Raw genomic sequence first — 23,206 nt, 5'->3', positions numbered from 1 at the left:
GACCGCCAGATAATATAAGTTAAAAAAATATATTTTTGCTCTTTTCTTATCTAAAATAACAAAAATAACTGTATCTATTAGAAAACATGTTTTGTATAATTAAATCGCATTTAAAGTTTTGGACCTTAACTCTTGGTCGAATGAAAAAAAAGTCCTAGGAATAATTTTTGGGCAAAATATGAGAATAATATATTTTGCCCACATAGAGAATGGTTTAATTTAACTCAACAGACTACGCAAAAAACGCCTTAAAGCAAAAAGTGGTCAAAGGTACAACAGGTTCCCCTATATCTAGTAAGGTCTATTTCTATCTAGTATAAATATATCTAAGGGCTATTTCACGTTTAATGATTTGTAAGCAGGTAAGCCCACAATTTAAAAGTTGCCCTTCACTGTTTTATAAAGTTTAATAATATTTTTAAATAGCCTCTTTATTTAAAAAATAAAAAAATTGGAAATATATATATATATATATATATATATATATATATATATATATATATATATATATATATATATATATATATATATATGTATATATATATATATATATATATATATATATATATATATATATATATATATATAAATTACTAAAGTTTCAGGAGAGTGTGGATGGGGGAGGAGGAGATTGCCTCCATATTGATCCGCACTTGTAATTAATGACATATTTAGTATCATATTGTTTGTATTAACAAACACTTATTTAAAAATACCATTGTAATATAATAGTTATAATTGCTATATTTAATTTTATTAAGGTGGTACGCTTCTATTAAGTTTTTGAGAGTTATTGCACGCTTTTTATTGCACGCATCTTTTATTGCACACTTTAATATTGCACTGAAAATAATAGACCACGATGTTTATGTTTTGTTATTTGGCTCTGTTACGTGACAGTGGCTATTAAAAAAGTTACGCGGTAAATTTTACTCTGAATACATTTTTGATCGCTACTTCTTACTTTTAGTTAAGTGAACATTTCGGCGGGTAACCTTTACTTGTACTATAGTAAAATTTCACTCTAGCAACCTTTACTTGAATAATACTTTTTATTTTTACTTTTTTCACCTCTAGTTAATTTGGGGCCCTTAATAAGCTGGGGGCCGAGTGCAGTTGCATTGGTTGTGCCAACTTAAACCTGGCCCCGGATTAAAAAACATTCAATGATTATAAAAAGTATTCTTTTAATGCATCCTAGTAATGCATTTAATGCATTACTTAAAACTAAAAAATGCGAGAAAATTTTTATTCTGCTAACTTAACTGCAGCATAATTTTTTTTTTAATTTTCTATAAAAAATGGCGGATAACAGCAATTGAAGCAGAAAAATAATCCATTTTTTGTTTAAGATAATATTTAAAACTTAAAATATTATAACTAGATTTATGAACTTCTTCTATTGTTCCCGAATAATTGTTAACGGACACAAATTAAAAATATCAAGTTTATTGTGTTTAAAGTTTATCCAAAAATTCATTTTAAGTTTTGTACAATATGGAATAAAATAATTTTTTATAAAATTCAAAGCCTTTATTAACAATTTATGTTTAAAAAGCATTTAACTACTGAGCATTGAACATAGTTGACTAAAAAGACAGGAAATCTTGTTGCTAAGGATGTAGTATAGAGAAGCTAAAATGAATGTGCTAAGAAAAAAAACATAAGTTTTTTTTCTTATAATAGATTTAAAACAAATAACTGTTTATAGTTTCAGCATGTGATCGGTGTTGTATTTAAAACAAACCAAAAAATTACTGGAGATATCTAAATTATATATGTGGAAAAACTATTATATATTGATAAAAAAAATATCATTTATCTTTATTTGATAAATATCTAAATAATGCTTTTTAAATTAATCAACTTCCTAACATGATGGTTTTAAAATAACTGATTCACCCAATCAAGATTTAAATCAAGCAAAAAAACTTATTGTACGGAAAGTTAGTAAGGTAAAAGATTTTTATTCTGTAAGGCTAAGGTTTAGTTTACTACTTTCGTAAAACTTTGCCTTTAAATTAAAATAAAAAACACACTGTCCTTTTGTACAGGGGCGCCCAAAGCATTGTGTATCTGAAATTTTCTTTCTGCTCTACAAAAAAGCATAACAATGTTGATGGTTTTATTAATTTGCTCTAATTTGTCATTATTATCTAATGCATAATTAATTATATTACTTTTAAATATCTTATAAAATATTTGGGATATAAGTTTTTATTAAGCAAAAATTTGATAAAAAAACTTAAAACAAAGTTTTAAATAAATTTTAAACATTTTGAAAAATCTGTTGAAAATTGAAACAATTGAAAAATCTGTAAAAAAAAAAAATTTAATAACTTCAAAAATGCTAACGTTTTTATTTACTATTATTCTTAAGGCAGCAACTTTCTTGAACTTTTTGAAGATTAAGTTAGGCATATTAAAATCTGTGCTTTCTACTGTTGTCGACAAAGTTTGTATTCATAAACATTATTAAAAAGGTTTAAAAACAAAATTTACAAGCAATAGTAATTTATAGCTAACATTTACAAAATATAGAGCTTTACATACTCATTGGTATTTATTATAAATCTATGGAGTTAAAATTTACGTAAACAAAAAAAAAAATATTTTAATTTTGATAATAATAATGCTAAATAGCACATTTCAAATTGTTGATGAATGCAATAAAGGTATATAATATATAAATAGTTGGTCAATTTCGTATTAAGGCACACAGTTTTTTGATTGATTAAAAGATTTTTTTAAAGACTATACTAGTTGAAGGTTGGAATTGAATAATTTTTATTTTGCTATCTCATTATAGTGTAAAAAAATAAAAATCTCTAACAACAAGTTCAAGATAAAAAAGCCAAAAGTTTTGAAGCTTTGATGTTCTTGCAAAAGGTTTTGATTAGTACGCATATTGTTATTTTTATAACTATTTTAAAATGGAGTTTGTGAACTATCGATGGTAGTTTACAACTACCGATGAATTATCAAAAAACTGACAAACATTTAGAAGACACGGACGCTAAATTGTTGTAGTTATTGTACTGCTAGAAATTGATTGACTTAAAACCCTTCTTGATGTTGAATTGGTTACATCACGAACGTGCAATCCAAATAATGATTTGAAAGCAGATCTTAACTTTTTACTTTTATATGCGTAGACTATCGGATTAAATACAGTATTTGATGCAGCAAAAAATAATGTTAATCTCGCAAGGCGAATGCCCTTTCTTACATCTTCGTAATTACTTACCGAGTACTTACCAATGACTACGGATAAAAACCAGTATAGAATAAAAGGTAACCAGCAAATAATATAAGTTAATACAAGAACACCTAACCATTTGAGGGCTCTTTTTTTATTTATATTACTTCTTCTTGATACAACTAAGTTATTATTAAAATAATCTTTGAGGAAAAGTGTATAAAAACTTGTGAAATATGTAAACAATAGAGAAGATAAAGGCAAAAACACTCCTAAAATGATTGTAAAAATAAAATAAATCAGTGGATTAACACCAATGGCCCAACTTCTTACGCATAGCCTGAAATACTCGTCGTACTTAAATGAAATAAGGTTAGGTAAAACAAGTCCAAAACTAGATACCCAAGTTAATCCAAACACCCATTTGATATGGTTGTATTGAAGTGCCCATCTTCGATTATATGGGTGGTTTATACCAAAATATCTATTGATAGAAATCATACTTAAAGTTATTAATGAAACAGCGGCTGCAACAAAGAAACCAAACAAGCCATCCGTAAAACCACATAAAACATTAGCTGTAGTCCCTCGTATTCTAGTCTCAGCTAGTTTAATGTATATAAAAGGGTAGATGCTTAAACAAGCAATTATGTCTGCAATTGCAAGGTTCAAAATAAGCAAATTGATAACAGTTCTAAGTTTACGATTACAAATAATAAGGTAAGCGACGAAGCTATTTGCAATTAAACCTAAAAAAAAAGAGAAGGTAAAAATAAAGCGACACTCTACAAAAATAAGACGACACTCTACAAAAATAAGACAACACTCTACAAAAATAAGACAACACTCGACAAAAATAAGACAACACTCGACAAAAATAAGACGACACTACAAAAAATTTAAAAAAATTCATAAAAGCTTTTATATCTTTTAACTAATTTGACAGTGGTAATTTTAAATTGGGTGCGGTCGTGGCGCAGTGGTTAGAGCGCTTGCTTTATAAGCAGGAGATCCAGGTTCGAAACGAGCTCTGGACAAATTTTCGCGTCACGGTAAGGAAGGAGGAATGAACTTCCTGGTTAAACGCACTTCCGCGGTGCTCTGTGACAAGACCGTTAGGACTTTTTGGGGGCACTTATAAATAAATAAAAAAAAAAATAAATAAATAAAAAAATTAGAAGTCAGTTGATGTCATTAACGGATTGACAATGGCTGTCATGTCTTTACATAATGCAATTTACTCTAATAAGCTTACTATTGTTAGACAACTCTTTTAAAGAAGCTAGCTATATCCTTTTACATACATCTTTCATATACCTTAGATAGGTTGTATAGAATAATGATAGGCCTGTAGTTGCTTTTATCTGCTTTAAAACTTTTTGTGTATTGGAGTAATATTCTTAATAGGTCTGGGAAAATGTTGTTTGAAATAGCATAGTTATAGTCTTTTCATATAAAATCAGAAATATTTATAATGCTATCTTTGATTATTCTTGTTGGTATATCGTCCTTTTGTTGTGCTTTAGGTTTGTTTAGTTTAGAAATATGGTTAGATACTTTTTTGGCGGCGGTATGTTGGAAGGGAAAGGGTATTGAACCTCTAATTAAATTTTTAACCGCAATAATACTTGGATGTAATTTGTATTTAAATGTTGAATTTTCTATGGGGTCATGGATAAATGTTTCGACAGTTTTAAGGATCGGTTTGATGCGCAACTGCAATGTTGTGTCTTTATATAACGCGTTAAAATATTTTCATTAAGATGCGAGTTCTACTTAAAACATGGCTTCACTGTTTTCCAAAAAGCTTTCATTATAGATAACATTTTTAGCTTGAAGATTTTTGAAAAATAACTTTTTAGTATTTTTTTTGTCCTACGCAATAACTCCTTTGACGGTTGTAAGGTTTTTTACTAGGTTCCATTTTATTCAAACGTTAACAGTTTAGTAGTTTATTCATTATAGCTTTGTTTCATTCTTTAGTTATAAATTCGCGCATTTCATTCTTTAGTTTTTTCGCGCATACTTTTTTTTCGTAGTGCATGCTTATTTAAAGTAACTATTACGGTATCTTTAAATCCAAAAAAATCCAAATTTTGTACGTTTATTTTTTTATTTATTTCCTTTATTAGCTCATTTCGGAAATTTTCTTTATCAAAGTTTTTGAAGCATCTGCATGTAATTATCCTTCGTTTTTGGTTAGGGAAGTTACATCTCAAGACCGAGATTAGCAGTTTATGAAAGTCGGATAGAAAGCTAATAAGATATGCGTGTGCAATATGCATATTATAAAAACAATAAACTCTCTAACCCGTCTTTATAAGAGTGTGGCGTCCCTCAGATATCAATACTTGGGCCCTTGCTTTTTTTTATCTTTGTGGTTTATTAAAAAAACCACAACTCAAACAAATCTGCTAAAGTTTTGTTCAAAGTAATCTAAACTACGGTAATTAGCATGGGGTAGAACCTTTAAAACTAGAATAGAACCTCTATATCGTAAATGGAAACAATCAATCGAGTGATTTATTTTATAAATAAAAACAAAAACAGCCAAAACCACTTTTTGAACAAATGTCTTTATTAACATTGTTTGAGCTAAATGTATATAATGTTCTCATGTATAATATCAAATCAAAAAAATCCTTATTTTTTTATAGTCATTATGAGCAAAAGCAAGAGTGTAAATATTTATACATAAATAGTACTGTGTTGGTACTGTGTTCATTCAAATAGTACTGTGTTGGTACTGTGTTCATTCAAAAATAACCTTGAGCAATTTAAAATGTTTTGTCGTGGATAAAAATTTTGTGAATATGTTTTTAAATGTACGACAATGTAATGCTGTTCTTGTCTTAATAATAAACCATTTAGTCTTCTGCAAATTTCCCGTATTCTTTTTACAGTATTACAGTGAAGTCTATTTATCTTTTACGTGAAAAGAATTTGTTAACCTTTGTTTTTATTTCTATATGCATTGTTAACAAATTTTTATTATGTAATTACGAAGTTGTATATTAAGGAACAAAAAATTAACTTAAATAAATAAGAATAAATGAATAAACTGAATGTCACGGTGATTGCGATCACCCAGACAATATCAGTAAAAGTAAGGCTACGAATAATGCTTTTGTTGTATTCTTCATTTGAAAATAGCTATTGATAACTTCCATCAACTACAAACTTTATTACTTTTGCAAAATGGTTGGCATTATATTTACCTCGCCATATTATAAGAAAGGTTAATTGTATACAAATAGAATGCCTATATTTTTATTAAATGTGCATATACTTTTTTGCTGATTTAGTGAGCTAAGCGTGTTTAGTATCTAAGTTGCAATACTAATTTAATTTTTTTTTTTTTGCAAACAAGCTGGAGTCAGTTTTTTTCTTGCAACATAGAAAGATTTTTATGTCGCTTATTTTTAAAGCGCTTTCTCATCTCATCATGATGATTTATGTTCACGTTTAATTAATCTTAACTTACGTTCTTTGCAGGATTTATGTAACCATATTAAAATTTTTTTTCCCTCGCAATTTTTATGCACAAACAAGTGCTGATAAGTATTTTTCACTTCTCAGTCACAAAGAATCCAGCAAAAATTATGTTAGTTTTCTTTCTTTCTGACTCAGGCTTTTCTGATAACTCGTTATCGAGAACCGACTTCTTTTGTTCTAAAGATAATTTTGTTTTAATGATATGCCTACGAAGCAATATGAAAAATTGACTATGTACTAAAGTATATGTTCTTACAGGCTATGTACTAAAGTATATGTTCTTACAGATTATGTACTAAAGTATATGTTCTTACAGACTATGTACTAAAGTATATGTTCTTACAGACTATCTACTAAAGTATATGTTCTTACAGACTATGTACTAAAGTATATGTTCTTACAAACTATGTACTAAAGTATATGCTCTTACAGACTATTTACTAATGTACTAATTGACTAAATTGACTATACGACAATATTCGATTGCAATGACTAAAAAATGGAGAAAAACCTTAGGTTGCAACGGATGCTTTGACGCTTGACTAACTAACCTCTCTAAAGCCTTTGATTACATATCCCATGTGTTACTAATAGCCAAACTAGATACCCATGGCTTTAGCCCAATCATTATAATATTTATGTCTTCTTACCTAATGAATAGAAAACAAAGAGTTAGAATAAACGATGAATTTAGCTGTTACACTGATATGCTATACGGAGTTCCGCAGGGTTCCATTCTCGGACCTCTGTTATTTAACATTTTTATGTATGATTTATTCTTTTCCTTCCTGACGTTGGAATTGCTGGAAATACTCCATACCGCACAGGAAAAGACGTTACTTTTTATTGGAGGTTGCCAACCTGCAAAAAGCCGCAAATCAATTGGTAATATGGTTCAAAAATATTGGAGTAAGGCAAATCCTAAAAAATATCAACTTATCATTAGCAAACATAGTAAACTTGAAGTTACTATTTCTAATTTAACAATTAAAACATCCAAAAATTTTGAACTACTCGGAATAATACTCAGCAACAACCTTTTCTTTGAAGAGCATGTGAACGCTTTATGCAAATATGTCAGCAGAAATGTAAATGCACTTTTAAGAATTGCATCATATATGTCTTTCAAACAACGTAAACTTATACTTTCCGCGTTTTTAACTTCAGACCTCTTATACTGCCCACTTATATGGATGTTTCATAGTGAGAAACTAAATAAGCGCATAAATTGAATTTATGAGAGAGCTTGAAGAATTATTCACTGAGACTATGGATTTCCATTTGAAAGTCTCTTACTAAACAGCGCTACTTTATACCAAAAATCTTTTATTCACTGAGGTTTTTATAGTAAAACTTAACCATGAGCGAGACTAGGTTTTTTCAAACCGAGACGAGACCGAGACGAGATGTTAGTACTTCTCGTGAGACCGAGAACGAAACGAGATGAGAAATTTAACAATTTTTGAAAACAAATTTATTAAAATCCAAGTAAAAAAAAAAAATGTAAGCATGGTTTTGACAAATAGACACAAATGACATTTGTCAAATGTGAACAACTTTTTCAAATATTAATTCAGAATTTTTTTGCTAAACTTTTCCACCAGAGAATGTCTTCTCTGATTAAGATGATTTGTTCTACTTTTTCTGGGTGTAAGTTGTGTCTGGATGATCGTACGACATTTCCGCCTGAGCTAAAAACTCTCTCAGATTTAGTTGAACTTGCTGGAATAGCTAAAATTTGTCTAGCTAATGAAGAGAGTTCTGGCAATGTATTTGAATGCAATTTCTACTAATCAAGAATTGGAAAGTCTTTTTTGGCATTAGGGAGATATTCATACTGGCACATTTCGCTCAAAATAGGATTTAGTTCAAATGTTGGCTCTTGTGTTTCAAGTCTGACGTTTAACTTGCGCTTCAATTTTGAATTAGGGGACAAATCTGCTCAAAGGACTCTGGCAACAGGTTGGCACTCAACATTATCCTTAACCTGTGAGGCTAACCATTCTTTTGTTGTTTGAAATTTTTTGAAGAGCTTCAAGTGAAGTCCCTTTAAAGCAGGATTTAAGTAGTTTGCTGCAGCACTCAATAAGTTTCCAGTGTGACAAGGAGGAAACCTTTTCTCAATGCAGCTTTTCAAGTTTTTTGCATACAAGACACCGTAGCCATTTTTTCCATCCGTCTCAATAAATTGATCAATCATGGATTAAGTAAAGAGAATCGGCGACAGTGTTAATTGTTGGAATAGACTCAGCCGACCACGTTTCTGTAGCTTATTTAAGTGGTGCCAAAATTTCTACTGCTCCCTAGATTGATTTTCACTGTGATGCACTGATGGTCTTTGAATAAAAAATATCTTCATTTGCACATAAGCTGATAATTGCACTCTTCAGATGTAAGATAGAAGCCATGCAATCCAGTTTACTATTCCATCTTGTGTCAACAGAATGGCGTAACTGTCTAAAATTGTTTCCTTGAGCGTCTGATTCTGATTCAAGCAACTCAGCTGCAACTGTTGACTAGTGAGTTAAAGAAGCCAAATCTTTGCATGTTTGCAACGCATCATCCATTCCAGCAGTCATTCCAAATGAGTCTCGAACTGCACATTGCAAAATATGATTGTTGCACAAGTATTGGTCAAGGCGCTTTGACAATTTGACTGCAAGTTTCATGTTTCTTGCCCGGTCATTCACGCAGTACATTGGCAAATCAGCAAGCAAATTTAGTTCTTCTAAGAAAGAATCCAGCTTTTCTTCAATTAAGATACCTGTGTGTCTGCCTGGGAACTGTTGGACATAGGGTGTCCAGTGATATTGTCTCCAATTTTCGTCAATAGCATGAAAAGTTCAAGAGATGTAGCTGTCCTGAGCTCTAGAATTCCAAAGGTCAGAAGTAAATGCAGCACTTTTTAGATTTGGCGTAATCTCCGTTATTATGTTCTTCATTCCAGCTTGAACTTCTTTTGACCGAATTAAAAGCTTTCTTGAATATGTTGTTCTGTGATGAAGGCTCAGTTTAGGGTTTGCAATGTCAAACAATTTCTTGAAACCTCTTCCTTCGCCTGCTGAAAAGGATGCCAGATCAATACAAAAGTAATCCAGCATTGCAGAGTCAAACTGTTTTTGAATGGAATTGTCTTTGTCATATTTGGGCTTTGTTTCAAGCATTTCGATCATGGTTCGTTGTTTCTTTTTAGGAGGATGAAGAAAAAAGTCGTCAGTTTTTTCAGAATACTCAACGTAATCTTGGCTGTGTTTTTTTTCGAGGTGACGATGAAGTCCGCTTGTGTCTCCATCTTTTGTTTTCAAAGACTTTTTGCACGACTTGCATTCAGCACCGTCACTTGTTTTTTGAAAATATCAGAATACTCAACGTAATCTTGGCTGTGTTTTTTTTCGAGGTGACGATGAAGTCCGCTTGTGTCTCCATCTTTTGTTTTCAAAGACTTTTTGCACGCCTTGCATTCAGCACCGTCACTTGTTTTTTGAAAATATCTCCAGATTTTGTTTTTTCTTGGTGACATTTTTGATCGTTGAAATGAGGCAAAAATATTTCTTTTCAATATGAACAATATGTGTCAAGTTGAATTCCACTGTTAAACTAATTAATTCGAAAGTGCACCATTTTATGCAAAAAGTTTTTGTATTTAAAATCTAATTAAAAATATTTAAAATATAATTAAAAATTTTTCATTAGATTTTTAAAAAAATCTAATTAAAAAATCTAATTAAAAACCTAATAAAAAATTTAATTTGTTTTTGTCAAAAACAAATTAAATTTTTAATTAGATTTATTAAAATCACGGAGTCAAAATATTAATTAATTAAAAAAACAAATTATTAAGCATTTTGTAAGTTATAATAATTTTTAATTTGGGAAATAATATAATATTTAAGTCTCGTTCTACTTCTCGCGAGAATTTTCTATTTCTCGTTTCTCACGAGAAGTCCCATTTCTAACGAGAAAGGAGAACGAGACGAGATCTCGCTCATGGATAGTAAAACTACAAATTGCGCCTAATATCACCGAATGAAGTTTTTAAGTTTCTTGAATCAAATCTTTTATGTTTAAATCTTTTATGTTTAAATGTAAAACCAATTCATCCCCTATTTCTTTCCATAATTTGTATTCATCGAAAGATAAAAATAAATACATTTTGCGGAATGATAATTTTATTAAGCCGCCGATTTTTCAAACAAATCTTTTTAAATTTGGTATTGATTATCGCGGACCATTCTTATGGAATAAAATAGTTTTAAAAAATTTTACTAAGGATTTTATTCATCAAAGTAACTACTTTTCTTTTAAACGAAAGCTTAAAGAACTCATTTTTACAATCGAAGATGTAACAATATACTTTTGATATTTTTTTTAATTGATCTTCCTTTTTACCCCCTATTTAACTATTAATTTATAAAAATTATATATGCATCATTAACAACTGTAATATATAATAATATGTTGTTATTATATATTTGTATTTTAAATATTGTAACGAAATGCTCATTTATAATGTAATAAAAATAACAAAACAAAAAAAAAAATCTGAGGTATGAAAGCCAACTCCACCAACATTCGTACAACAAAACATGGATTAGAATCTCTATTATACCTTGGACCTAAAATTCGGATACTAATCCGAAATGATTGTAAATCATCTTCACCCTTGAAGGAATTTAAACTTAAAATAAAAACTGGATTCCGAAGCAATGTTAATGCAAATTATGCATGGCTTCTATTAAAGATGTTGGATACATTAATAAATTAAATTAAAATAAAATCTTTATAGTTTTGTTAATCTTTGCCACTCTAATTGGTTTTTTTTTTTAATAATGATTAATGGTTATAATTTACATTTATATTGATATTTATTTTTGAAGGATAAGTGTAAGTTGATTTAAATTAGCCAATTATAGGGCTATCATTGTAACAACCATATGAGTCAACTATAAATTAGTTACAAATAAATAAAAATAAATCCATGATAAGCTTTGAAAATAATATTTTGTGGTTGACTATTTCAAAAGCCTTAGAGAGACAAAATGCACCTAATGTAGCTTCTCTGTTTGAAAAAGTTTTAACCAAGTAAAGGACTGCGTGTTCAGTTGAAATATTTTTTGAAAATCAAACAGTCTAGAATTAATATTGGCGCGAATAACTTGAGGCTGCATTTTAGGTTTTCTTTTAGATTTATCTTCGCTTGAACTATTTGACACTACTTTAGATAACTGAGTTATTAAAAGTATGTCTCAAATTTCAAGGTGGCGATATGAATCAACACTTGTTAATAGCTAACTGTTTATAATAGGAGGAAGGCATTTCTTTTGGAAATATTCGGACATTGTTGATTTATGATTTTTTTATGACTTAAAAAGACTTTATTAACTAAAAAGAAACAAGTTGGTAAAATTTTTTTAAGGGGTTGAAACCCCCATCAAATGAGGGATTACAAACTTTATCTGGTCATGATTTTTGAACGCTAAGAGATAAAACTATGAAGCTTATAACTTATCGATGAATATAAATCTAGTTAAGAATATTTAAAAAAATTTTTTATCAACTTTTTTCTCTTCACGTTTGCGTTGGGGGTGAGGGACGAAGTCAAAGGGTTTTTTCGTTCACAGCCTGCAATCATCGCAATTTTTTGCAAAGCCTCATTAACATAAGTATAAACATACAAATGTTTGGAGTTTGTTCCATGTCTGGAAGTTAATAAACAAAAAATCCTGGATCCGTCCCTGAGATAGAGATAGTGGTCTAATACAAATATGGTTGTTTGTACTAACAGGCTTGACAAACAGTTAAAATAAGCATGCGGCTAAGGGCTGTTAAAAAACGATCAGCAATAACTAAGAAAAGTTAAGTATACCATGAACTGCTCTATCTGGAACTTTATATCGTACATCAGCATACGGAAATTTTGTATTGTTAATTTTCTAAAGACATAGTTATTTCAATAAAAGTAATAATTATGTATACTTCTTTTATATTTATTTTTGATTTTAAAGCGATAACAATTTCTTTACAAAATACTTTTAGACAAATAGACTCTTTTTGTCTTTCAAAAATCTTTTAAATTTTTTTACTCTTTAACAATCTTGGAGGTACTAAATATGGTCGATTTATGATCTTGTCAAAACCTCAGCAGGTCATTAAGTCAGTTGTGAGTTTTCCCAGTATTACATAAATAAAAGGATTTTTTTCACAAACACTAAGTAATGGCTACTAAATCATGACACTTATGACCTGAGGCTGCTTCTGAATATCTGGTACGATAGTGGTGTAGTAGTAGATCACTTGCTTTATAGGCGAGAAGGTGCACCTTCTGCCGAATACAGCAGCAGGTATTCCTCTAGCGTTCTTTATTTCTTCGAAAACAAATTGAGTTTTTTGAACAAAATTTAGAATCAAACTCATAAAATAGAAAAAATTCTTCAAAGATATTGCGGTCCTTCATAAAATGACACTAGCGTAAAACACGAAACAGTAGCTGCTAAAGAGTCAGGTTTATTTTTAGCTTTAAAAATTCCTGAGCCAGCATGATATGCAAGAGATAATTAAAAGAAAACGTTTTATTTTGATTTCATTCTCAAGCATTAAAAAAACTGAAAATAAGAACTCTGTATCATTCGTTACAGAATCTTGTTTCGAAGGTTAATTGTTTGACGGAAATACTTAAAAATTGATAACCTTTATCTAATTTACCATATAATATATAAATATATAATATATAAAAAAAATATAAACATATAATTGATAATCTTTATATGATTTACCATATCTTGAAACATTCAATGTGTTTTTATAATGTATTTATTTTTCCCAACAGTTATAGAGCTCATATCATAAACGTGTTGCAAAAAATGTATGTAAGATGTATGTAAGATGTACCATTAAAAGCTTTTTGTTAAGTTGTTTAAAAAATCATTAGCTTCTGATAATTTTCAGCAAGAATTAATTATGAAAGTTCTGTTTTGTAGATTTATCCACAAAAAAGATTTGATTCAAAGTTCTGACAGTTGAAAAATTTTCTGATATGTCTTTTGATTGAATAATCAGCATCTATTTACCTGCAAAATACCAAATAACATTAATTTAGTCAAAATTAATTTTTTTTATTTGTAACTTCTGATGTAATGAGCTAAAGTATGTAATTTTATCACCAGCTGAAAAGGTTATCTGGAATAACATTTTGGATAGAAGAAGATGATATGGCGGTAGAAGAGTCTGTATCACCTAGGATTCACACATGTGAAAGTAAATGGAAGATCACAAGGGCTTTCATGTCCAAATTTGGTTCTTATTAGATATCATGACAAAAATTGTCTTTTACAAACAACTTTATATAGATTGTCATGAATATTGTCTCGTGGAATAGCATATACTTAACAAATAAATCCTACTCTTTTAGAAAGAAGCCAAAAACTTTTTTTTTTAAAATTGTAATTACCGTTACAGTTTGTCACACAACATTTTCAGGCATTCTGTTAACCTATAAACTAAATAGTTTGCGTACTTTAATTTCAAAAGTAATTAGAAAATTGCTTTCAACTAATAATACAAAACAATTTTAGAGTATTGTATACCCCTGCCCCAGGCCTCGATATACGTATTTACAAGACCTGTTAGTACAGAAAGATATGCGTTAAAATTAACTTTAATTTTCAATAGAACTAATTAGTTGTAAATTTTCTTTTCGACTTGTAAGTTATAATTTTAAAAGTTATAACTTACCACCTCGAGCATAATTTAACGTTAATTTAAACTATCTTTAATTCATTGTACATAACATAAACACTAATGATAATGCAAATGATATATATAAAACTTTTTTTTAAATTTAAAATTCTGTATAGAACGTTAACTGTTCCATACTTGGAAGAATAGCAAAATAAAAGAGATGAATTTTCGTTGGGTTACCAAAGTGTTTGAAAAAACATTGATAATCAAACAGAAGTTAATAATAAATTTTCAGAAAACAAAAACAAACTGCAAACAAAAAGTTTTCAAAAATTACAAATGATAATTTACAATTTTTAATAATAAATTTTAAGGTAATAAATACGTTATAAATATAATTTATAACGTATTTATTACCTTCAGAAACAAGCTGTTTGCATAATTATTTATTTTGATTGTTTATCTCATTTTAACTTATTTCATTGAAATAAGATTTTAAAAAAAATATGATCTCAACGTTTTAAAAATTTCATGTTTTGCTTATGTGTGGAAGAAAAAGTATTTTTCCCTCCCAGAGTTTAAATCTGTTTTACTTAAAACCCAGACACAAATTCACTATTAGTAAATAAATATTTGAACAATCCCTTTTGTCACACAAACTTTAATAATCTTGGTCATACATATCGTTTACCGCACCTATGAAACAACCCATACCGTTCACAGCACCTATTGAATGTTTGCTTTGCCAAATTTTTACTTTAATCCTCTAAACTCACCTCACCCTTTTAAAAATAATATAGTAAACTTAATTCTTTCACTAAATAACTTTTTACAGTATTACAGTATTACTTGCGTAATATGCATTTGTTAACTTATCTATTTGAATTTTGGTTTGAGACTTTTGTTATTTTGTTTTCAAAGTTATGCAGTTTATATTGTGAACAATGCCTTTAACTAGTTTACATTTTTATTTGTGTAGAGTGTTATTTAAACTAAGGCAACGCACAGTGCCTCATATAGGTCAGAAAAATGCCAAATCTGGTTATCTCTGATTAAAAAATACTTTGCATATTTATAGTGGTATTTTGGGTAAACAAAATCACTATTGAGGTTAAAAATTAGACATGAACAATCTGATTTTCAGCTTCTGACACTTCTTTTATCTGGAGTAGACGTGTAATAAAGTGGAGTAAACGTGTAATACTTGTGCAATAAAATTTCTAAAAGTATTGGAATTCTTTATAAATTGAAAAGCACTTTAATAAGGCAAACTCTAATTCAACTATTTACTCTTTGATTTACTGTCATATTAGTTATGGCAATGTTGCCTGTGGGTGTACACTCAAAAGGAAGTTAGAGTCTCTAGAATGTTAGCAAATGCATGTACGATGTCTTATTAATTTAAAAGGTTGTTTTACTAATCCCAAGCCTCTCTTATTTAACACGAACATTCTTAATATTTATGAGGTTAATATTTTTATCGTACATTGTTTTATATTTAAATGCAAAAGTAACTCGCGTCCGGTTGCTTTTGGTAATATATATATACATATTCATGTAAAGAAAAAACAAATGAACCAAAACTTAAATCAAATATTGGCAAATTTTTCATTTCATTTCGTGGAGCATTTTTATGTAATAATAAAGCTTTGAAAAGTATTGGTTTTACTCGTAAGTGGATTTGTTATGCCTTTAGAAGAAAACTAAAATAAATCATTTTTTCGATTAATGATATTTTTCTTAAATATTTTTTTTAAATATTTGCTTTTATTCGCTTCAGAAAGTATTTAAACATTTTCTTTTAAAAGAAAATGTTATTTTACTTTTAACATTATATATATTTAACCACTCTTTGTTACTTATATTTTGCCGAGCTTATTTATGTTTTGATCTTGTTATTTTATTTATAGTTAACGTTCTAGCGACGTTCTCGATGACAAGACTTTTTAGTTTCAACGAGTCTCACCATTGTTTATATTAGAAAAATGTAAAAACCTAACTATTTATATAGTATAAATTTAGATTTAAAATTAAATATAATACGAATGTATAACAAAATATAAAGATAAAAAAAAAAAAAACTATAAGGGAACTATTATAAAAAGTATTTCTTTGTAAATCTTTTGATAATTATTAGTAATGTTAAATAAACAAGTTAAATTGAACTACTGCTTAAGTTTTTCGAAAGTTTTTTTTGAAAAAGCAATAAAACAAAATAACAAATAAAATAAAAAAAGAAATTTTTTTTTTCATTTTAGAAATGGAACCTGATCATTAGTCTTTCATGGTTTTACCTATTTAATATATTTTTAAAATAACATCAGTTTGCCTTCACGAAGAATTTAATATAGATTTTGAATACAAAAAAAAAAAAGATCAGTAAGTTGCCTTTTCTTTGGATCCGCCATTTTTTATGGAAAAACGTAAAAAATATAGCTTATTAAGAGTATGAATTGTAGTTTTTAATAACATCTGTTCGAACAAAATTTTAATAAGATCAATCTTTATAACTCTGAACTTAAATAAAACTGCATTAGGAAAAAATAAGTCATTTACGAAACAAAATATCAGTTAAACGAGTTAAAAGTTAGAAAACCCTTTTAAGATATCAAAATTAGGATGAGAAGGGGTCATTGAGCGCAGTTAAAACACAATTAACTACTATTTGTCTCATTGTTTTAAATGACGATCAGAAGAGATATAGAAAATTTTCATGTGTGAAATTATGTGCACTAAATAATTCGAGTAATCATTTTTATATTTTTAATAAAGTTTCTATGCAAATATTGGATAGCTTATGAAAAGACTTTTTAGGCTCCTTTTTTTTAAACACATTTTTTTCAATCAAGAAATTTAAATAAGAAAGTTAGAGTTTTTTGAAAATATTTATTTTGAGGAAATTTATATTTTAAATGTATTTTCCGAATTTATAAGAGATAAAATAGTATGACGAGTTAGTTAATTGTCTTGTAAAAAACCTCTCCTAGTTTATTAAGTGCGTTTACTATATTACTATTTAAATGAACTTTAATCAAAACATTGTCGTTATTATTGCGAGTTATATACTTTAACATTTTAGTACTAAATATAAAAAATACTTTTCACCAGATTAGAGATTTTAGGCCACCCTTTGAGAATTCTAACACACTCTGCAAAGTTTCCGCTATGACCTTTCTGATCCCCAGCAGGATAGTTTATGTTCTCTGTGGAACAAAGAAAGACAGCAACTTTATTCGCAGCAAATAACAACGATACCAAGATTAAATAACGGTAAGTTCTGTTGTTTGATACATACAAGCTGTGTACTAAAGTCACCATATGTAAAATATATTTCTTGTTTTAGAGATGACTCGTTCTAAATAATGTTAGATAAAGTAACATATTAATTTTCTTATGCAAAAGTATTTTATCCAGAGCCAGATTTACACCATCGAGGACCCTAAGCTGAATCTATTTTTCGAGCCCTCAAAAATAATTTTCCAGAGGGACTATTGTTGTGTAGCAATCGTTACAATCATAAAAGTAATACTTTATAATAAATACCAAGAAACCTTCAACATACATTTTTTGAACACATTTCGGGGCCTCCAAAATTGTGGCGCCCTTGGCTGCCCCCAAGTTAGCGTATAGGAAAATCCGGCCCTGATTTTATTTACATCTAAAAATAGGTTGAAAACATTGTATAAGTGATCCGAAAAATCAGATGTTTTGATAATGTGATTAAACTATAAACTCTTAAAGCTAAAAAATAACTTTTTTTTTTGAAATATCAGAGCGACACAGTGTCAGTTGCTCTGGTTGGCAGTATTCGTTTGTTTTTTTTAAATAAAAATGCTAGAAATGCTATTCAAGCTATTTTTTTTCAGTTTGAAGCTAAAAATTTTCTAAATTATAGTTTTTTGATCAATATATCAACAATATTTTTATTTTTATAATATAATTATTAATATTATTTAGGACACTGATGAGAGTTCAATTTAAGATTTTTAACAATATCGAATAGCCTTATTTTTAAGAAATTTTAGGACTAAAATCGGCAACAAACAACGTTTTTATAAAACGAATATTACTGAAGTTTTACAAATATTTGCTATTTGACTCTGAACTAAGCAAGTACTTTAGTAGGACGCATAATAAATGACTGGCAAAATTTATAATAAATGCTGACACACTGATAATTTTGTCATACTATGTTTACTACACTCTGCTCATAACTCAAAATAATTAAAAATGTTTTACATTCTTTTGTTGCTGCTTTTCAAATAGCGCAAACACATTAAAGCAAACACAAAAATTAAAGTATTTTTTTTTTTTTAATACATGTTTATTTTACAACTACAATGTATTTATAAGTAAGCAATCTCAAATTGGTGGTAAAGATATACAAATATAAATATCATAAACATTAAGTTCGAAATATACGAAGTAAACAAAAAATAGTTGCATACAACTCCGAGACATGATTAAAATAAATACCAATTACAATAGTATAAAAACGTGTACGTAAAAATAATCCGAGAAATATATCTCTCTATTATTCCAATTAAAATAAAAAATACAATAAATAAAAATAAACCGATTTATTTGATTTATATGATTAACCGATTTATAAAAATAAACCGATTTATAACCCATAATATATATATATATATATATATATATATATATATATATATATATATATATATATATATATATATATATATATATATATATATTATAATACGCCGAATTTTCGGAGGAGTGTTTAGATGATTCACAATAAGTTTATTTACCACATTTTAAAATAATGTTTGTGTATAAATATGATAAAAACGAAGTTTGTGTACGATTGAATAAAAGAATTACTTGTTTGTAGTTATAGGAAGCTCGCAGAAAACTTAAGTCAGTCTCTTTATCAAGTACCTTTTACAAAGAGACGTGTAATACACATAAAAAATCAGTTGCATACGTGGTATATATGTATGTGTTACATTTATAGGGGAGACCGGGGCTAGTCGGCCGCAGGGATAAGTTGACGAATTGCGTTTATCTTCAGAGCCTTTCATCAGAAAGTGACAAAAATGACACAGAACCTTCATAATTTACCATTTCATTATTCACTATATTATTGTCAGGATTCGCGCATGCGCATGGGTGATTTTAAAATTTATGTGTTTTTTGGGCAAAAACGTAACTTTTAGAACATCGCTTCCTTTTTACTTTACAAAGAAAATAGTTGGTCGTATAAAAAAAAAATTTTGTAAAAGTTCCAGTCATAATTGGTTTACTATATCCAGTCAGAATTTCTTTTAAAGTTGCCGTTTTTCAGGATCGATAGACTGTTTATTAAAAAAAAACCTTTCGGGGTAAGTTGACAAAATTTTCACGGGGTAAGTTGGCTCATAGCATTTACTATGGAAAAAAATATATATTTTTATAGAATTAATTTTTTTTTTTTTTTAATTTTTAACGATATTAAAAAAACTTTACAAAAAAATTTAAAAAAATTTTTTTTTAGTTTTTTTTCTCTGATTAAAAGTAGGATACTGTTTTGGCTGTTATACGTACTAATATTTGGTACCAGCTAACTTACCCCATTGTGGGGTAAGTTGGCACCATTTTTTTTTTTTTTTGAGGGCCCGAGAAGGCCTTAAGAATTTTTTTTTGTAAATAAATGCAAATTTTATCAGTAATCCAAATTCATACTCTTTAAGACTACACTTTAATATTTTCAAAACAATGTGTTGTTTGGGCTACAGAGCTCATAGAGTAACAAACCGAGCCAACGAGCCCCGGTCTCCCCTACTTTTTTATTAATATTATTATTATTTTATTTTATCAATTTGTATTAAAAGTTAAGTTACATTTATTTATTTTTTATTTAAATTCCTTATAGTTGTTTAATTTGATTATTGTGGGTTTAAGCTTTATTTTCAGAGAGTGTTCGTTGTTTAAGTTTAATAGTGATTCGTTTCTGAAAACTAATTTGTTAAATAAATAGGGACCACGATATGTAATTGAGAATTTTGAGAGTCTATTTGTTTCAAAAGGTATCTTAAAATTGCCTGTTGTTCTTGTATAGTATTTATTTATATTGTTTTTAAAAAAGTGTGCTATAAAATGTTCTGGAACCAGACTTAGTTTATATTTAAACATGAAAAGTATATTTTGAAAAATATTTATTTGAAATATATTTAGTGCATTCATTTGTTCCAGTAAGGGTTGAGCATGAGTAAATTTGTATTTGTTGTATACTTGTCTTGAAGCGTGTTTTTGACGTAAGTAAAGTGGTTCTAATTTAGATTTATGGGTACTGCCCATGCTATATTGGCTTAGAGATAACTACGCATGAATGAAAAGTAGACAAGTTTTAGAATTTTTTGCGACGAAAATAGTCTTGCCTTGTAAAGTAAAATTTAAGTTCTTTGATATTTTTGTGTTTACCTAGTTTATGTGGGGTTTACAGGATAATGTGTTCATCAATTAGAACTCCTAAAAACTTTGTATTCAGAGCTCTTTTGATGGTTATATTTTCTATATTAATTGTTGGTAGGTTTAGGGGTATTTTTTTAATTTGCTGATTAGAGTGAAATAGTATATACTTAGTTTTTTCTATATTGAGTGACAGTTTATTTGAATTAAACCATATATTAATTTTTTTAGTTCACCATTTGTTTTTTCAAAAAGTTCTTCAATTGTCTTTGATGATAAGTTTGTATCATCGGCAAAAATTATAGTTTTAAAGATATTAGAGGCATTTGGAAGATCATTTATATAAATAAGAAACAAAAGAGGAACATGAATGGAACCCCAAGGTTCCATTTATGCTCCTCTTTTTTACTAAAAACCACATTTTGTTTTTAGTAAATTTGAGTTGCTTTTTCTATCTATAATAACACACTGTTGCCTGTTATTTTTAAACCAATTTAAAGCTTAATTTTTATACTATAGTTTTTCATTTTTTGTTAGTAAAATATCATGGTTGACGGTGTCAAATGCTTTTGTCAAATAAATAAAGATCCCTAATATGAATTTTTTTTTAAGATGATCTACTTATCCTATTCGAGAGATCAAGGATTGCATGCTCAGTTGAGTGTAGCTTTTGAAAACCATATTGACCTTTATTGATAATTTTGTTACTTTTAAATATTTATTTAATTTATTATAGATTATTCGTATTAGAGGTTTTGGAGAATACCGAAAGGATTGAGATTGGTCTATAATTGTTTAAAGAATTGGTTTTTCCTGATTTATAGATTGGTATAATTTTAGAGATTTTATGTTTATCAGGTACAATACCTGTTGTAACTGATGAATTAAATACTTGGTAAATTAAATTACGTATCTCCTCAAAAACGTCATACACTACTTTGCAAGAGATGTTATCAATCCCTAGTGACTTGATTTTAAGTGATTTTATAGCTATTTCAAGTTCTACTTGATTTATTTCATTGAAATTTAAAGAGCAGTGTAAGCCTGTTAAGCAACTTTTGTATGTATTATTTGGGCATTGAACTTTTGATGCAAGATCAGCACCAATGTTGGCAAAAATTTGTTAAATTCATTGAAAATACCTCGCTTGTTGTTTGATTCACTTTCATTAATTATCACTCTAGAAGGCATTTTGTTAAAATTAGATTTACTTATACTTATTATTTCCTTCATAATGTCGCATATCTTTTTTTAATTCTCCATTAAATTTTTGTATTTGATGAGAATGATATAAAATTTTTTCAGTAACTTTGCAGTAACGTTGTAGTTAGTCTAATAATAATTACCGAATGTTCAAGAAATATTTTGAGATATGGAATATTTTATGTGATAAAGCCCTCCACCTTACCAAAACATACCGTTCAATTTCAATATAGTGCAAATATTTAAAATTTAAGAATAAAAAAATATATAAATACTAACCTATACATGTAACAATAGTGTAGCATATGCAAATGGCCATATTTTCTTTGTATGAAAAGACGTCATGGTGATGTTGCAGAGAGTTTGTATTAGTAGAATTTAATAACCCAAATGATACGTTAAATGATACGTTCATTATTATTCTATTAGATGTTTATAAGTTTTTATTTTCCAGATACAGAAACTAAAAAATAAAATTTGAAATATGATATTACTGAACACTAATATAAAAAATTTATCTATTTCATTTAAGTCTCTGAATGAATATTAATATATATATATATATATATATATATATATATTTTTTTTAAACATCTTCGCTTCCAACAAGGCTGCAAGCAGCCACTAATTAAAGTTGGAAGTTACTGAAAGAGAAAAGATGAAGATTGTAGAGCAAGATAACGATTGACGGATGACTTAAAAGATTGCAAATTATATGAATCAGGAAAGCAAGATGAAGGAAGCGAATTCCAAAGAACTGATGTTCGAGGAAAAAAACTAGACGAATAAGCATTTTTGGAGCACTTAGGAACAGTCACAGAAAAAGGATGACACTTAATTGAATGACGAGTAACACGAGAATGAATTTTAGTAGATGGCACAAGAGACGCTAGCTCTTTAGAGCAGTGCCCATTATAGTATATATATATATATATATATATATATATATATATATATATATATATATATATATATATATATATATATATATATTTTTAATTCGGACCCTAAATTACTTCTGTGTTCTCCCTTCCTTTTTCGCGACAAAAATTATATATGAAAATAAAAATATTTTTATAAATTTTACACTTTGCAATGTCTTAGTAAGCAGAAAATTTAATAAAAGTTTTTTTCTTGTCTTTATAGCTGCAAATTGGTCTATAAGACCTTTTAAATCGAATTGAACCGCTATTTCTGCTTCAGTAACGATTAGGCTAA

General features: G+C 28.2%; 2 protein-coding genes across 3 annotated transcripts in view; one reads left to right on the top strand and one right to left on the bottom strand.

Annotated features, from left to right (window-relative positions):
* LOC136077972 (uncharacterized) overlaps positions 1–23,206 on the top strand; it is a 37,977-nt gene that overhangs the window by 3,471 nt on the left and 11,300 nt on the right. The window contains exon 2 of one of the 2 annotated variants that reach the window (XR_010637416.1): positions 17,480–17,641. The exons of the other annotated variant lie outside the window; for it this stretch is intronic. The gene's annotated coding sequence lies outside the window, so the exon portion shown is untranslated. The remainder of the gene's footprint in view (positions 1–17,479; positions 17,642–23,206) is intronic. 2 annotated transcript variants of the gene reach the window in all.
* On the bottom strand, positions 2,702–22,456 carry LOC136077973 (substance-K receptor-like). Its single transcript, XM_065792452.1, has 2 exons — positions 22,268–22,456; positions 2,702–3,948 (listed from the first exon to the last, which is right to left on the bottom strand). The coding sequence occupies exons 1-2, from the start codon at positions 22,401–22,403 to the stop codon at positions 3,017–3,019; spliced, it is 1,068 nt and encodes a 355-aa protein (XP_065648524.1). The 5' UTR covers positions 22,404–22,456; the 3' UTR covers positions 2,702–3,016.

Source organism: Hydra vulgaris, chromosome 03 (genome assembly GCF_038396675.1).
Source record: "Hydra vulgaris chromosome 03, alternate assembly HydraT2T_AEP".
NCBI lineage: Eukaryota > Metazoa > Cnidaria > Hydrozoa > Anthoathecata > Hydridae > Hydra > Hydra vulgaris.
The sequence above is the reverse complement of the archived record's forward strand: the minus strand, read 5'-3'. Positions and strand labels throughout refer to the sequence as shown.